The sequence below is a fragment of the Crotalus tigris genome, unplaced genomic scaffold, assembly GCF_016545835.1.
Source record: "Crotalus tigris isolate CLP2741 ecotype Arizona unplaced genomic scaffold, ASM1654583v1 scf7180000017592.2434428, whole genome shotgun sequence".
Taxonomy (NCBI): Eukaryota; Metazoa; Chordata; class Lepidosauria; order Squamata; family Viperidae; genus Crotalus; species Crotalus tigris.
Window position 1 is genome coordinate 781,327 of NW_024096498.1, and position 18,394 is coordinate 799,720.

An 18,394-nucleotide genomic window follows, 5' to 3' on the forward strand; every position below is an offset into this window, starting at 1 on the left:
TCTTTAACTTTCTCCTAACATAGATATTTTCAAATATACTTTCAATAATATTTTACAAATTTTAGGAATTACTTAAGCATTATATATAAAGGAAAACATACATGTTCAAACTTTAGATTAAGACTTTCTTTCAATTACAAATATCAGACCGATAAAAATCCATCCTAATTCCAATTGACTCATTAAGTTTAAGTCATTCCTTCCAATTTGTCTTCATGGAATAAAATCCCTTTCTTCTCTGGAATGTTTGTCAAGTAGTTATAAGCTTCTCTTTTTCTCAAGGATTTCTCAACCTTGTTAATGTCCATGAGGAAAAAGTCCCAAACTTGTCCTTTTGAAAGTTGCAGATTTTCTTGGAGCTCTTCTTTCAATTGTGTAGGGAGATTTATATTTAAATCATCATAATAAAAAATGATGTTGGGTTTATATTCCAAAATTACAATTGACTCCTCTGCATTGTCAGCGACTTGTCAAATTGCCTCAGTGGTTTGATAACTTACTATACATATTTGCATCTCTGAAGCAGTTTGAATAATTTTTTTGACATCCTGGTCTATGAAATGATGGATTTTATTTAAAGATTTTTCAAATACATCTCTAATAATTTGCTCCCCCTCTCTTCCTAACTCCCTCTTTAGTCAAAGAGTAGGGTTTTTTATAAGTCACTTAAGAATTGCTGGCCAATCAGGAGTCATAAAAATTGGAAAGTTTTAGCCACCCATAGCAAAGCACAACTTTCTGCCCTTATATTTCTCCATCAATTTTTTTTTTGGTAAGAACAGCTGAATGTTAAGGACAGCCAAGAAGATCATAGGAAGCTCACTCCCTGGTATTCAGGATGCTGTTTATAAACGCCATGTGCTTAGAGCTCAAAGCATTGTTAGAGACTCCACACATCCACTTTACGATCTGTTTCTGTTGCTCCCCTCTGGGAGCAGGTTTCAAAGAATTTCTAGCAAGACAACCGATTGTATAATAGCTTTGTTCCCTATGCCATCCGTCAGGTCAACTCGCAAGATTCGTTTTTCTAGCCATGCACATATATACATAACCTGAACTAGACTGTTGTTTCTCTGTGTCATATAATATATGTGGGTATATGCAATAATTCTGTATTTATTTATTTATTTATTTATTTTTGTCAAAATATTTATGTAGTGTATATTGGAGGTGGTGAATCTTTGACAGCTGAATGTAATAAAATTTCATTTTAATGTATGCCAATTAATGTACATTCAAAGTGACAATAAAGTTATTAATCTATTCTATTTTATTTTTTAAAAGAATAGTGCACACTTCCTTATTTTAGCTTGCCTTAGCAGCCTTCTTCCTCCTTGTTTAACAATGAAGAGATCGCCAAAATGGTGCAGATCTTCAAAAAGAAATAATAGGCTAAGGTTAAAGAGAGCCTCTTTTAGCTTAATAAAGATTAATAGTCATTAAAAATGATTAAGAAATTAAAGGCACAACTTACTGTATATTTGAAAAATAAGTTCCAAAATGGCTGCTTCTTCAACAAAGAACTGATTGCAGCCCCACTCCCCCAGCTGCTGGCATGCAGGTTACTTTGAAGCACAGCTCCTGAAGCTACTTGCAGACCCATTGCTGTACCGGAGGATCATGTGGGGTGATTCTAGGACTTTCGCTAATCCAGGAGAGTCATATAAACTAAGGGAATGCCAATTCCTTCTGCAGGTAAAGAAGTTATATTCTGTGGGGGGGACCTTCAGGGATCCTTCCCTGGGTGTGTCGTCAGTTGGCCATCTTTTCACCAGAAACCCAGACAGTTAATTCTTAAGTAATGTACTATTTTATTTAAGTATTTGTTTTATTAATTAATGTCTCATCTTCCATATATGAAAAGCATAAGTCAATAAATGAAAATGCTTGAAAAATTCTGTGACTTAAATAAACTATATGGTACTATCAATAGGACCTTTATTGCTTCACCATCCTGATTATTTTTTTAGATCTTTTAAATTAAAAATAATTAAATCAAAAGCTAGCAGAGACAAACTGTCAACCTGGGAGATACATTCTGCCTCCTTTTTGGAAAGAAGGGACTTGTGACCCCTTGAATTTATGTAAGCAACATCTGGTAGATGTCTATGGAGATTCTCAATCAATCTGGAGGGCAACTCCATGTTGTCTTCTTGCCAATAACATAGAAGTACTTTTCCAATGTGTCTTTTGAGATCTTTATTTTTTAGTTAAGTTTTCAGTCTTGTCTACAATATTTATATTTCTTCATGGTCTCCCATCTAAATACTAACCAGTTTCAGCTCTGCTTAGCTTTCTGAGATTGCTAATTGCTGTTACCCATTGAGGCTATTTAAAAGAACCTACCCATAAGATTCAACTGCCTGTGACTGAAGAAATAATGGAAAGGTTATTCTGATTCACTGAAACAAGCTAAGGGTCTTGGACAATTCATATTGATCCAGGAAGAATAAGAATAAAGGTAGCAATACCCCAGTTTCAATGCCCCTTTAGAAGTTCATCTCTTATACCAGCAATATCAAACAGATCTCTCCTCTGCTTTTCCCCTCTTATATGTAAGGATGGATGTGTGTATGTGTGCGTGTGTGTGTTCATGTGTATATCTTATTTTTAATGTACATTTTTAAATTGGTACTTTAATTATATTTAACATGTACATAATTTTTCTTTGAGAAGTGAGACTAAAACAAATTATATTTCTCTTCTCTGCCCCATTTCCAGCTCCATTTCTAAAGAATCTTAAGATTCACATCTTATATGATTCCACAATAGGAAACCCACAGGAGTCAGTTATATTATATTCCGTATCAATGTAAAATATAAATATAAGAAATAAATAACATAACAAGAAACAAGAAGCAACATTTTTTAATGTTTCTCATGTGCTTTTCTGAAAAGCTATGTTTTCACAGCCCTGAAACATGTAATAAGGAGAGAGCAGTCCAGGTGTCTAGGGATTGGGCTATTTCAGAGAATGAGGCCATCATTGTAAAGACTTAAGGATAGTTTTTTCCCAGTAACTGGAATCACCTCAAATTTGAGACCCTCATTAAGGGTCCATTATATTCTCAAATATATATTTATTATCTATAAAATATTAGAACAATGCCAATAGTATATTTTCAATTGTGTGTTTTTCGGTCCTCTTATCCCAGAGGTATTTTTTCACAAGGCAACTGGACTTTCTTTCCTTTTTTCTCTCTTTGAAGTCATTTGGCTTCTCATTCAAGAAGTTTCTTCAGCTCTTACTAGATGGCGGGGGATGGAAAGATTTATGCTCCTAACAGACAGCTGGTTATTTATATTCTTCAAAGAGAAAAAAGAAAGTCCAGTTGCCTTGTGAAAAAGCACCTTTGGAAAAACCATGGTCTGGATGACTGAAAATCTCATAGACATTCTGTTCTCTTACTTTTCCATTCCAATCTGCTTATCATCTCAGAGAGATGCCATGAACAGCAGATGTTCATACTGTGATCTACCACTTCTGCTCAGTACTAATTTTCAGTGTCAACTTCTACCTGCAAGCATGCATGCAATAACTTCAGACAACTTTGATTAGATTAGGAGATAAGAGGGCAAATAATCCTTGTAACATCTTCTCCTGAATAGTAAAAATAACATATTGGTAAATCCCCATATTATGGAAAAAGTAAAAAGCACCCCAACCATAGGCAACAGACAGAAACAGCCCTATTGATCAGTTTCTGGGTGATTTCTTTTTATTATTTAAGTTTTTATTGCTTTTTTAATACAATTCAACCGTGCTTATTCAACAAATGTGTCGACTGAGTTCATCATTCACTAATACAAATTAAATTCCTAATCCCTAGTTCATTTCTCCAATCATTGGTAAAATAAGTCCCAAGTTTGAAAATAATCTGTTTCTTCTTTTTCTTTCAACCTCAAAACTGAAAGACTGTCCATTTCTGCACAAATATTTTTTAAATTATTTCTTCCTCCAATGGTGTTTCTTCATTTTTCCAATATTATGCAAATGTAAGTCTTGCTGCTGTTGTCACATGCAGAATAAAACATATACTTTGTTTATCAAGCTTTTCTGGCATTATACCTAATTTAAAAAAGTTCAGATTTAAAATCTACATGTTTCCCCAGCATCGTTTCTAGCCAATTCACTTTTGGTAAAAACAACTCTCCATACATTCAGTTCTTGGTGACTTCAGGAACACAGCTACACATTATAATTTTCTTGGCAGCAATATCAGCATGATTTGCCTCTTAAGGATGTATAATCACTTTTATAGGGGTGCCTGACGAAAGGGGTCGGGTCCCAAAAGTCAAAATGGCAGGGAAAACCATGCGAAGGAAGCCCCTCTTCTTTCTACATCCATCCCCGCCCCTTTTTATGTGATTATGTGCCAACGAATCATCTGTGACTTCCAGCAATCACGTGGAGATATTTTTTCCCATGACGATCTATCTTATAAACGTGCCTCGGTTACAAAAAGGCGGGGCTTCCATCGCATGGTTCTCGCCGCCATTTTGACTTTTCTGACTCCCCTCCCTGCAGGTTTGACATCCCACGGCAAGTTCCCCGGTTCAAGCATCTTCCTTGGCCTCAAAATGCCTGAATTGACTTTGCCCTCCCCTCTAAAAGTGTATGTGCCAAGCCTCTAGCTGACCCTCTTCTGCTGTGACAAACCCTCCTCCCCCCCCGCAGCAGCCCAATAAATGAAAAGCTGTTGCCTCCTGCTTCGCATCGAGTCGGGAAGGGACGGTGACGAAAGAAAGGTGGGCAAAGGCAAACCAGCCTTTCGCTTTGCCTGGAACAGAGCGCTTTTCGTGTCGTTTGTCTCCAGTCTCTTCCCGTTTCCCACTACCGCCGCCGCCAATGTCGTACCCCTCTCTGGGGTCGGCGGATTGACACCGCTGAGACGGCCTTCCTGGCTTTCCTCCCCGACCGCGGCCCGCCCACCTGCCGGCGCACCCTCGAAGCGTCTCCGGTATGGACCGCGCGCCGCGGCGACGGCGGGAGCCTAAACAGGTAAATAGGCGCGGGCCTTTCGTCAGGCAGCGTCGGTGGCTCAGTCCGTCGTTGTGTCGAGGGGGAGGCCTGCTCGTGGCGGCGGCGGTGGCGGCCTTAGACGAGAGTGTGAAAGTAAGACGCTGTCAGGCAAGGTGCTGCTTGTCTTCGGCTATAGCAAAGGCTGCTAAGGAAGGAAGAACCGCGCTCGGTTTTACGCCGCTTGGTGCAGCAGGGCACGGGAAAGCGCCGCGGAGATGGGGACGGGGACCTTTTTAAGGTTGGGCTCCTGAAAAAATAAATCCCTCCGGAATATTCTTTATTTTGAAGGGTTGCTTTCTGAATTTTGCAAGATGTCTCAGCTCTCCTTAGGTGTATTGTTTGAAGGGGGGGGGGATATTTCTATTGTAAACTGTACGAAAAAACTTTAAAGTAACCAAGGGTTTGTGTTTAAAATAATAATGACATTTAAGTCAATCTCTGAGGTAGTGGTTAAAAGTTGTTCAGTGTCAATTGGCTGCAGCATCTTTCCCATCCCTGTCTGTAAGAGAGGCTACTAACTTAATAAAGTAACTAATAGTTTTCTGTAAGTTTAATCAGCATTGTCCCAAAACAACAGTAAGTTGGGGAGGTTTACATTATTTCAAGGATGTCTGGAGGAGATGCTGTAAGGTCACCTTTGTGGAAATGACCTTCATTAATGTGGTATCCTTGGCAGCATTAAGGGACTGGTTTGATGAGTTTCTATATTTGGAGGAGTGGGGGAAATCTAATCCAAGGGTAGGCAAAAAATAGATCCATAAATCATGTTTGAGTGATTCTCACTGACCTTCACTACATGATTAAAGTCACAACAGTTACAAGGAAGTAAGACAACTGTCTTTGAAACAGCCACTATTCTCATCACTGTCAAGAGGCATAATACCCAAATGTTATGTTATTTTCAAGTGAAGTAATCTAAAAAAATAATTAAAAGGTGTAACTATTTCCATCAGGATAAAAAGTAATCTTAAAATAATTACCTTTTGATAATGCCCCCTCCATCATTTAATTTAGTAAATTTGTTGACAATTGTGTTTAACAGTTACTGCCACTCAAACCAAGAGTTTCTGCTTATGGTTGCAATGCTGAATCAAAGTATCTGGGAGAAAATGGAGTTGAATTTATCTTCAGCAGCAGATTAGTTTCAAACTATCAGCTTTTTGAGATAGACTAGGTCAGGAAACTGAGATTGCAAAGATTACAGGAATGCTTCTTTGTTGCTCTAGGTTATAATAAAAGAATGTTGAAAGCTTGTTAGTTTCATTTTGACCTCTCTTATACCAAACAGAATTTACCAGTAGGTGGAATTACAATATTTCTTCTTCATGTTTTGCCCTGGCCTCTTATACTGCCATACAGGAATTCAGAGCTGCTTCTTTTCAGTAACAAAGGTATTTTAGCATGAACTGTTTCAGGTCATGAAACTACATTTCTATGAACTTGGACTTAGCCATCCAAAACACCGAATTTGTTCTTTGTCATCATGTACACTTGATTGTATGCTCTTGCTACATCACCTACTTCCACTTCAGCTTCACTTAATAAATAAATGGCCTGAGAGTCTCCCATAGAATTCTCTGATAAAAAGCAGAGCATTCTTTCTTCAGTGATAACAAGTCATCCAGGTCCTGAGGCAGTAAAGAATTCCCACACCATGACATCACCACCTTCATTCTTTATAGTTAGTATGAACTTCTTATTATGGAATTCAGTGTTGGTTTAAGGAGCCGTAGTGGCACAGTCGCTAAAAAAATTGAGGCCTGCTGGAGAAGACTCCTGGACTGCAAGCCAATCAAACCGGTCAGTCCTAGAGGAGATCAACCCTGACTGCTCTTTAGAAGGCTAGATCCTGAAGTTGAAACTCAAATACTTTGGCCACCTAGTGAGAAGGAAGGACTCACTGGAAAAGAGCCTAATGCTGGGAAAGATTGAGGGCAATAGAAGAAAGGGACGACAGAGAATGAGGTGGCTGGATGGAGTCACTGAAGCAGTAGTTGTGAGCTTAAATGGACTCCAGAAGATGGTAAAGGATAGGAAGGCCTGGAGGAACGTTGTCCATGGGGTCGCAATGGGTCGGACATGACTTCACAACTAACAACAAGTGGCATAGTGATTAGAATGCACTATGGCAAGCTAACTGTGCCTGCTGCCAGGAGTTTGATTCTGACTGACAAAAGGTTATTTCTGCCATCTTTCTGAGGTTGGTAAAATGACTCAGATTGTTTTGGGCAATATGCTGACTCTATAAACCATTTAGAGAGAGCTGTAAAGCACTATGAAGCATTATATAAGTCTATTGCTGTTGCTATTTAAGTCACTTTAATTTTATTTCAGTCAGAAATATGTATCTGACAGAATTAAACTATTGAGTCAAAATGTGGAGGATTAATCCACAACCTTCAGTCATTTGGAAGTACAGGTAGTCCTCAATTTACAAACAATTCATTTATTGATCACTCAAAACAGCACTGAAAAAGGTGACATATGACTGTTTTTCACACTTTCAACCTTTGCAGCATCCCCATCATCATTGATCAAAATTCATATGCTTGGTAACTGACTCGTTTGTATGATGGTTGCAGTATCCTGGGGTTATGTGATCCCCTTTTGCGACCTTCTGACAAGCAGAATCAGTGAGGAAGCCAGATTCACTTAATGTGTTACTAATTTAACAGCAGCAGTGATTCAGTTAACAACTATGGCAAGAAAGGTAAAAAATGAGGCAAAACTCATTTAACTACTATCTCACTTAGCAACAGAAATTTTGTGCTCAGTTGTCATAAGTTGAGGATCACCTGTATACATCCTTGAGATATGAGGAAGCAAATTTCAAATTAAAGCAAGTGCCAAATGTTCTTGAGAGAAGACTTTGTTACACTGGAGGTATATGCTACTTCTATATTTTTTTTATTGAAAACTCTTGTCAGGCTTGTCAATAAATACCAACATGTGACTTGGACATTGTTTATGATAATTCCATATAAATAGTTTCTGAATAAATCTGTATTCAGTCATTGATCCTTAGTGGGTGGCTCTGAGTCAAAGATATCATTTTGGTCACCAACTCTGAAGATTTTCATAGCTTTGACAAACTTAGCACCTAATGTGGCAAGATGATCTAAATGTTTATTGATGTGTGGAATCTGAATCCATCTTTAGGGTAAACGAGATATTCACAACCCCTTGGATCATCATTTCAGAGGTATTTCCTTACCAGATTCCTCAAAACCTTCCAACAATGGCAGAATGTACTTGAACAGTTTTAAAAATTGAGGGAGATATTCAGAGATGTATCAACCTTGAAAGTATTCTATGTTGAACTGTATAGCATAGTCAAAGACCAGCAAGAAAATGTTATATTTTATATAATGTAATAAAATGCTTCATGATAATTTTTATGTATAAATTATTTCATAGAATTTGCCAAATTTCAATTCAATGGGATTTATGAGTTCTGAATTTTGTACACATTCTGTACATTAGCCTATTTGAGATGCAGGTACCTTGGTTTAAAAGGTTTTGACCTATGATGCACCATTTCTCCCAGTTAAAGATTATAGACATGAACATTTTAATAATATATAGATTCAGTTTAAGGCAGTTATTAATATTAAATTATCTAATTTTGAAAGTGATTGTGTTACTATACTTTTTTTCCAACTCTGACTGCTATATTAAAATTTCAACCAACCATAGAGAACAACACTCTAAGAAAGCAGAAGATCATTTTGGATTTTGTTGACTTTTGGTTGTCTCAATTACAATATAGAATCATTCTAATTTGTGAAATTCCAGGTGATGGTTATGTTTTCTAATTACTGTGGTTCAAGTTTTGAAGATTACTATCTGATTTTCCAAGCCGTCTTTCAGCTGTCTATCATCCAGACCATTTATATTTTTCTTAAAATTGACACTGACTGATTTTTGTATTCCAAGCATCCTTTTTCTAGCTTACTGCAGGAGTCCCTCTCCTCTCCATGCACAGAAGAAAAATCTAGTGCTGGTCTGGAGAAAAGCAGCTTGGGTCTTCATGTTCCAAGCTTCCTTTCTCCTCTTCCCATAGGAGTCCCCCCCCCCAAATGAACAGAAGGGAGGGGGGATCCTTTGGCAGGCAGCAACAACTTGCAAATTTTCCTGTTGGTTTTTACATTGACTTTCTGGGGAAGCCAGCATTAAAAAATGCAAATGGTAATTACATGATTGTGGGACACTTGGCAACCAGTCATAAATGCAAACAGATTGCAAGTGCCTGAAATGTGATTACATGACTGCAGGGGATAGAGCAACAATTGTAACTTCAAGGACAGGTCATAAGTAGCTTTTTAAAAGTCTGCTGTAACTTTAAACGGTCCTTAAATGACAAGTTGTAAATAGAGGAGTACCTGTACCTGTACCCAGATTGTTGGGGGCAATGTAAATATATATATACATTGCTTACTGGTGTACACCGCTTAGAGAGTGCTTGCACTTAAAGCGGTATATAAGTCTCATAAATAAATAAATAAAATGGTTGCTGAGAAATGGGAGACCATACGATAGAATGGGAGTTCTGCATTTTCTATTCTATCACATGCAGAAAAATGTTCTGCATTTTCTATTCCAGTGGTTCTCAACCTTTTTAATGCTGCGACCCTCCCCAACCGGTCGTAAGTCGAGGACTACTCAACTGGTCGTAAGTCGAGGACTACTCAACTGGTGCAGCACCGTTTGTAGAATGGGACTTTTGGTGGGCTCAGCAGGGCAGAGACAGCCTGGACAATTCCTATTGGCTTTTGAAAGCCAATAGAATCAGACTCTATTCAAGAGAGTCTATTCTATTGGCTTTCAAAAGCCAATAGAATAAAAGGGAGTAGCACAGCTAAGGAAAAGAGGAAAAAAATGGCGGACTGCGTTGTTTGGCAACCCCCATGAAATGGTCATTCGACCCCAAATGGGGTCCCGACCCACAGGTTGAGAACCACTGTTCTATTCTATCACATCCAGTTAATGGAGTATTAGGCAGGATACCTAGTTTATGTATTAATGATTTCCAATCAATCTTTTATTATAGCTATAGACCAGAATAAAAATTAAAACATTAAAATAAAACAAAATAGAAGACAAAAATTAATAGTATGTTACAATTAACGGTGGGATCATTGATGGGTGGCCAAAATTTGCCTAATTTTACAGACAGTATAGCAGAATTTAGCTAAGTTCAAAGACACCATATCATACTGAACTGATAGTAATAGCGCTACATAAAAGAGATCAATATTTCCCAAATATTTTGTCAGGGAAGGAGTTATAAAATGAATCCATGAGTCTTTATAGGGGGCATAATATAACAGGACATGAGCTGTGACTTCAATGGTCCACTGTCCATAAGAACACAATAGCAACTTCTGTGGGACTTTATTACATTGGCCTTCCAGAACTGCTGTGGGGAGAGTATTAAAACGTGCTAGAGTTGATGCCCTCTGAAATTTAGAAACAATTACATAAGTATCTCACTGGTTTGTAAAGGGAGGCATGATTGCTCAAGAAAATATTCTTGGCTAAAGCATACAGATCCTGTTGGGCTTCCTGATCTTTAATAAGTTTTTCAAATGCACTCCAAATATCCATGGAAGAGGTTATTAAATAACTAAAAAAGGAATAAAAAGGACAAAGGTATCATTTCCTTTCAAAAAATTAAACTTATAGTTCCATAAATATATGCTAATTATAGATATTTCTCTTCATTATTACAGTACTTTTGCAGTGTAGAAATTGACATTATTGACAAGCCAGTTAAATGAATTTAAAATAATAGGATGAACTTTCATGTTATACTAGTATAGGGGAGACTACAGAAATTACACCATTTTGGCTGAGCTGCATTTTGGTTTGGGATAACAAATTGGAAGCCTAGCAATCATCCTATATGAAAAGTGCTGTTGACACGAAGTATTTTCCACATTTAAACAATTTGGTTTAAAATCTATGCTCTTTAAAAACATATATAATCTTATACTGTTTTCAAATTCTTTCATAAGATTTAGTAAATGAAGAATAATATTCATTAGTTGGCGGTAAATTGGAATGTTTCAGCTCACAATAAATCATTATACTATAAGACATACTGTAGTATAATTGTTATAGTATATCTTCAATGGACATTATATAGTTTATATTTTCACTTCATTTGGGACATATTGCAGATTCAGTAATACCTAGTTAAGGTATCAGGTATATTTCCTATCAGTGATGGCGAACCTTTTAGAGACCGAGTGCCTCAAACCTGGCCCCACCGCCTGCCTGCGTGCCACCGGACCCACTCCTGCCCACCCACAGGACCACTCACCGCCTCCATGGCCCACCAGATTGCCCAGGTGGCCCAGCGGTGCCATGGTAGCCACACCATCCACCCATGCCCCACAGCATCAGCTGCGCGCAATGGGGCACAAGGGTGGAGTCTTGTCCCTGCTGCCCAGCTGCCATGAACTTGGCTGTGCTGCTCCGCGTGGGCTGCACTCGGGGGTGACTCTCCTCGGGGAGCTGCTGGTGAGGGAGCCATTGGGGGAAGCGGGGCTGTGCCCACAGAGAGGGCTCTGAGTGCCGCCTCTGGCACCCATACCATAGGTTCGCCACCACTGTCCTATCTGAAAAAATAATTTATTATAAATTAAAAATTAATCATAATTAGATTTTAGAGTAATTCCTTCAGGACAGCTTATACCAAAACATAAAAAACATCCTTATAATTTGGGATCTGATTGTAAAGCAATGTGTTTTGGATTATGATATTAAGAACTGAATGTGAAGCATTTTCAGTACTTGCTGAAACTCATCAGCCTTGGGCTTGGTCAGAGACTTGACAGGGAACATATGGGAAACTTACATTTGCTACTAGACCTGAAAGGCAGGAAATAAAGCAGTCTGAAGTATTAGAATGATACTGCAAAGACAAGACATACTTAATTCCAGCCATTTGTTTAAGCTTGTTGAAAGGGTGTGGAAGAAGGATAAAAGTAGAACTTTATTAAGAATAAACTAGCTTGAGAATACAAGTATTGAGAATGGAAAAAGAGTGAAAAGGGGAAAGAAAAATTCTTACAATGAACACATATAATAAAATTTTGGCAGTAAAAAAATAAAAAACTTTACAAATTGAAAATATATACAATGCTAATAATATATTGAATTTTATTTTATAGCAACCTTGATTGTCCATTACCTCCCTGGATAAATCTAACGTAAGGCTCATGAACATTCAACCTTTTCCAGATTGGGTGACTTGTATAATAGAAAAGGTAAGACCTCCAATTTAATTATAAATTAAACTATTGAGTCCATTATTGCATAGTATTTCCATACAGACTGAAATGACTAATTTCCGCTGTGCTGTTGTTTTTATTATTACTACTACTACTATTATTGATTATCGCACAGTCAACCAGATGTTCAGACTGGGTTTGGCATTTTTATCTATCTATTGAGTCCTTAGCAAGGATCTGAGATAGACAGATGTGGATGTTTGATGGTGTTACAGATATCATTGCGGGATGGAAGCTGTTCTCAGTAAGGCCACTTTTTGCAATTGACTGATGACGAAGTTGTCAATGCCAACAGTGTTCAAGTGGTGCTCCAGTTGTTTTGGGATTGCACCCAAAGTGTCTAATATCCTTGCTTGCCTTTGCCACAGTCGTTCTATTTCTATTTGTAGGTCTTTGTATTTTGTTATCTTCTCCAGTTCTTTCTCGTCTGTTCTGCTGTCTCCAGGCACTGCCCCATCCATTATCCAAATTTTTTGTCTTTCTTATCAACAATTGTTAAATCTGGGGTGTTATGTGGCAGGTGCCTGTCTGTTTGAATTGTAAAGTCCCAGAGCAATTTAACTTTTTTATTTTCTATGACTTTCTCTATTTTACAGTCCCACCAGTTCTTGCTTGCAGGCAAATGATATTTCTTGCAGATCTTCCAATACACCATTGTTGCTACTTTGTCATGTTGCTGCTTTTAGTCAGTCTGTGCAATATTCTTGCAGCAGGATACCAGGTGGTCCACTGTTTCTTAAGCTTCTTTGCAGAGGCGGCACTCACTGTCTGTTGCTGCCTACAAATTCTGACTTTGTATGCATTTGTTCTTAAGGCTTGATCTTGTGCAGCCAGAATTAGTCCCTCGGTCTCTTTCTTCAACTTTCCTGCTCTTAGCCATTGCCAGGTCTTGTTATTATCTGCTTTCCCAGCTACTTTTTTAATGTACTGGCCATGTAGTGCTTTATCTTCCCATGCCTTCATTTTGTTCTTCATTTGGTCTTTCTTGTAGGCCAATTTGGCCTCTCCAATAGTCAGTAAGCTACCTGATATACTAACTTCAGTACATCTTCATCATTGTCTTTCAGATATTCTTCCAAAGCCATTTTTTCTTCTTCAGCCATCTGATGTACTTGCAACATTCTACACTCACCTATTTGCCTTGGTAGATAGAGTCTGTCAGTGTCACTACGTGGATGAAGGGCATGATTCATTGTCATTATTTTTCTGTCTTCCTATCCATTGCTTTTAGTTCTGCTTGAGTCCACTCCACTGTTCCAGCTATATATCTAATGATTGAAATTGCCCAGGTGTTGATTGCCTTGATGGTATTTCTTCCATTGAGTTTGGACTTTTTTTTTCACTCTCTTGATATATTCACCTCTAATCTTTTACTTGACTTCATTGTGCTTGATATTGTCAGCTTAAAGTATACACAGGTATTTGTAGTAGTAATCATCCTCATCCAGACTCTTAATGTTATTTTCGTGGGGCATCTCAATTCCTTCAGTTTTCACTATTTTTCCTTGTTTGATAGTGAGTGTGGCCCATTTATCCAAGCTAAATTCCATTGCAATGTCTTGGCTATTCATATGGACTGAGCCCTGTAGCCCATTTTTCATTGGATATCCAGGAACTCCAACATCTTGCATGGGCCTTGTTAACCTGGTATGGCTTTCTGAAATTTACGTCTCACCATATTTTTTATGGGAGAGACACTCTTTGTCTGACTCCTCTGATGAGACCTGTCCAGTATGGTTGAACCTCTGGCATATCTCTCATCTTCCTCAGAGTACACAAGCCCCACAACCATGTCAAGGTAGTGCCTCACTATGTAATTATTATTATTATTAATATTATTATTATCATCATCATCATCATCTATCTTAGTGACCACACTAATAGTTTTTCTCTAGATAATCTGTCCCCAGCTTCCTGCTTCAGGTCTTCCAATGATTTATTCATTGCCACTTTAATTGAGTCCATTCACCTTGTTGCTGGTCTTCTTTTATATTCAAATATCTGTCCATTCACATCCTTTAGCATACCAATGTAAGGTTGAATTCTTCTGAATTCAAAGATAGTTTCCTTTTTTCCATGCCTGTTTCTAGAATCAGTTCATTACAGAGGTTATAAAACTGCTTCATGTCTCATTAAATAATAATTTTATTAAGTTGGAAGATCTGTAATAAATACCATTTGCCTGTTGGGACCAGAAAATAAAGCAATAGAAAAATGAAGAAGCTGAAATATCCAATCAGACAAGCTCCTGCCACATAACGCATCAAATTTAATCATTGTCGATAAGAAAGACAAAGAAGTCTGGATAGTAGGTGTTTTGAAGATAGTAGAATAGAAAAGAACTGTTGGGACCAGAAAATAAAGCAATAGAAAAATGAAGAAGCTGAAATATCCAATCAGACAAGCTCCTGCCATATAACACATCAAATTTAATCATTGTCGATAAGAAAGACAAAGAAGTCTGGATAGTAGGTGTTTTGAAGATAGTAGAATAGAAAAGAAAGAACTGGAGAAAAATCACAAAATACAAAAATCTGCAAATAGAAATAGAACAACTGTGGCAAAACAAAGCAAAGGTAATACCAATAGTAATAGGTGCCTTGGGTATAATCCCAAAACATCTGGAGCATCACCTGAACACCATCAGCATTGACAAAATCACCTTTATTCAATTTTTCCAAGCTTTACTTGAAACAACTTATATTCAGCGATAATATCTTTAATACCATCAAACAACATTTGCCTATCTCAGATCCTTGGGAAAAAAGACTTGATAGGTGAGTAACAATGCCAAATCTAGTCTAAATATGTGATTGAATGTGTGACCAATCATAATAATAGTAATAAATGAAGCCAGTAACAACACACAGTTGATAAAAGACAAAACACTCCTTTTGCTAATGGCTGATCATCCAACCCTCAGTAACACTTTCTTGCTTTCTAGCCACCTCTCCTTCAAGGCTAGGGACTGGCATGGAGCTCTCCAGAGATCCCAACAGAGCGACATCAATAAACCTTCTATCATTTATCAACTCATCAATGGACCCACAGATATTTATTGGCCCACTTTTGACTCCCATTCATTTATTTACTCCTTGGTTAGTCCCATGATATATGTTGAGATGATCATTATACTTTGGGTGACCTTGGTGGGGTTAAATCCTTTTAGCATATATTCACAGTGTCCTTTGGTTATCCATCCAAACAATGCTTCAGTACAACAACAATAAGACAACTTGGTGAGACTTAAGGTGCTTTTGCTTTTTAACAGTAACCAATTTGTATTTAGTTAGTGTGTAGAGTTACAGAAATTGGAGGAGTTAGGGTTGGATGTGGTCATCCTTTTTTGTGGTATACAGAGCTCCCTCCTATTAAAATATGATGATGTGTTTTGCTGTCATTTTGAAGAGAAATTCAGAAAAACATGAAACTTAATCCATTAAATAGCTTAAAACCCCTGATCTCCTGGATTTAGAGACAAGGTTTTGAGGTCTATACCTTAAAACTTTACCTTTAAATCCAGGAAAACAAAATTTAAGATTCAGATCCTTCAGATTTTAATATGATTTTGGCCACTGTGATACCTGGACCTTCCAAATGTTAACTGTGACCTACAGCCAGCCATATATTATACACCTCTATCTTAAAATCTGTTTTTTATGCTTCAGTTAAGTCTAAACTTGCACATCTTGTATTTCTTGTATTGTCCCATATAGTCTTACGAACATTAGTTTTTCTGGTAACTCTAGTTAAGAAGTAGCTCTATTTTATTTTTAAAAAGACTTTTAAATGATTGATTCAAAACCAAATTTATGTTCTCTTCTTACGATAATATATTTTCTACAGATTATGGAATTGTATTTGATCATAATCCATTGCCACATGTTCTCATTCTCATCATGTGCAAACTTCCATGTGTGTCTGTTAATGTCACAAGAACTCCAGAGTGAGTGGAAATTCAAATGTATAATTCACAAGGAACAGACTATACTTTATATTTTAGAAGGCATAGGAAAAAACTACTTCAAAATGGGAAAACCTACCATGCAGATGACTCACACTATAGTCTTTATCTTGCTACTTAGATATTTCTTTAGCAATACTTATAAGACACATGATCCTGATGGACTCTGGGTAGAATGCAAGAAAATCAAATGGAAAAATCAGAACAAAAATAAAAGCTCAATTTAGTTAGTTAATATAATTTAAAGCGATTAATTAAAAAATAGGAATTCTTAACATTACACTAATTTATTTCAAGGGTTTACTACAGGCTGAAAGAACTCTAGCTTGTTTGTAAAATGTTAACAGGAATGTGGTCATCTGTACCTTTACAAAAGTGTTTCTCAGCCTTAGCAACTTTAAGATGTGTGGACTTCCAACTTCTTAAAGTTGCCAAAGCTGAGAAACACTGGTCTACATAAATTGTGGATCACCACTGCGGAGGCCTGTTGTCTTGTCCATGATCTATCTAGCTCAAAAGGAGAGGGATTTGCAATAGGCCCAATCTTGATATATTATTAAGATTATATATTAAATTAGTTATCTTGCATTGAAACTATTATACTGCTTATTGTTGTACTGGGTATTTTAACTTGATTAAGCATTTTTCTTAATTATCTCTTTACAATGCCCACTTTAGATGGTTCTGTTCCTAAAGTACGTCAGGGGAAAAAAAACAGTAAAAGCATTGATAAGCTATTCAGTTTTGATCTAGAACTAGACTCCCAACTTCGGGAACTTTATTTATCAGGTAATATTAATTGCACATAGTATTATAATTTCTAAGATGTTTTTAATTCTGCTTAATGTTCAGAAATACTCAGTATAAATATACAATGAGTGTATTTAGTAATATCGGAGAATATTTTTAAACGTTTACAATATATCATTAACATGTGAACGTTTCCCAGACGTATTTATCTCAAGGAACTTTTTCAAAAGTATTATATTTTGTCTTTTGTTATTTGATTATTTGCTTTTTTTCAGTTATAATATGATAAATATATAGTCTTTCCTATTTTGTGGAAGAAAATTGACTTCATGACCATTTCTTACCTCATGAATTATGAAGAATTAATGGCTTATTTTCTCCCATAGGCAAATGGACAACTGGAAAATTGAACTTCCCATTCTGTGAGGCTTGTCTTGAAGAATATAACTTTATCAGTAATACAGCATGTTTATGTGGACAGTTTACAGATATTCATCTTTGTAAAAGACAAACTGAGTGCCAGATAGCTACTAGATTACCAAAATCACAACTGAAGCACTTGTCACTTTGTAAATGCCATTTTGATTCTAGTAAAGAAAATACACAAGAGTGCTACAAGTGGAATTCTGAGAGCTGAAAATCAAAGAGTTCCATATCTGGCTAAAAGTAATGACAGTATTGGAAGATTAATGGAGGCACTTTGCCTAGAGTTGAGATCAGCTAACTTTGAGATGAATAATAAAAAACTATGCTTCAAAGTGTCTAATCTAAAAGCAAGTATTTCAGCTTCACTGGCTCAGAATGACGGATACACTGTAAAAGCTTTTCATAGAATACCACAGAGTTTGAGAAAGAGGCTTGTCTTGCTACCCACTTTATATGGAATATCCACAATTGAGAGACCTGTTTTCTCTAGGCAACATGAAACACAGCATTTTAACTCAAAAGATTGTTTACCACTGAAATCCAACAAAGTACATAATTATTTTCAGTTCCAACTTGAATCAGATACTACCAAGCTTTCAAAGAATTTTTCAGTTACGTCTTACAGAATATTAGCACAAGAAGAAACTGGGTTTAATCCTGTTTGGAAAGCTTCAAAAAGTTATCTTGAGAGTGCTGTTATTGATCAACAGCTGTTTTTACCTTCATCAAAGACTATTGCAAAAGAAAATACTCTCCAGCTGCATATCATACCTTTTTATCTTCTTCAGCCCTTCACAACTATTGATCAAGAGTTGTACAAGAAAAAAAGAAACCAGTTGAACAATTTGGAGAAAAAACATAGGTGGCAAGACCAGGTATGTATAATAATAATAATTTATAGATTATTTTAAATGAAGAATATTTCTATGAGTA

The 18,394-nt window shown here is 36.8% G+C and overlaps 1 protein-coding gene across 1 annotated transcript in view; it reads left to right on the top strand.

The window, feature by feature from the left end:
• Positions 1–4,963: 4,963 nt before the first annotated feature.
• The window catches only part of RNF180 (ring finger protein 180), a 50,766-nt gene continuing 37,335 nt past the window's right edge, over positions 4,964–18,394 (top strand). Inside the window, 5 exon segments of the mRNA XM_039364420.1 lie at positions 4,964–5,116; positions 8,183–8,225; positions 16,964–17,074; positions 17,422–17,633; positions 17,635–18,336. Of these exon segments, the coding sequence (XP_039220354.1) occupies positions 4,964–5,116; positions 8,183–8,225; positions 16,964–17,074; positions 17,422–17,633; positions 17,635–18,336 (1,221 nt within the window).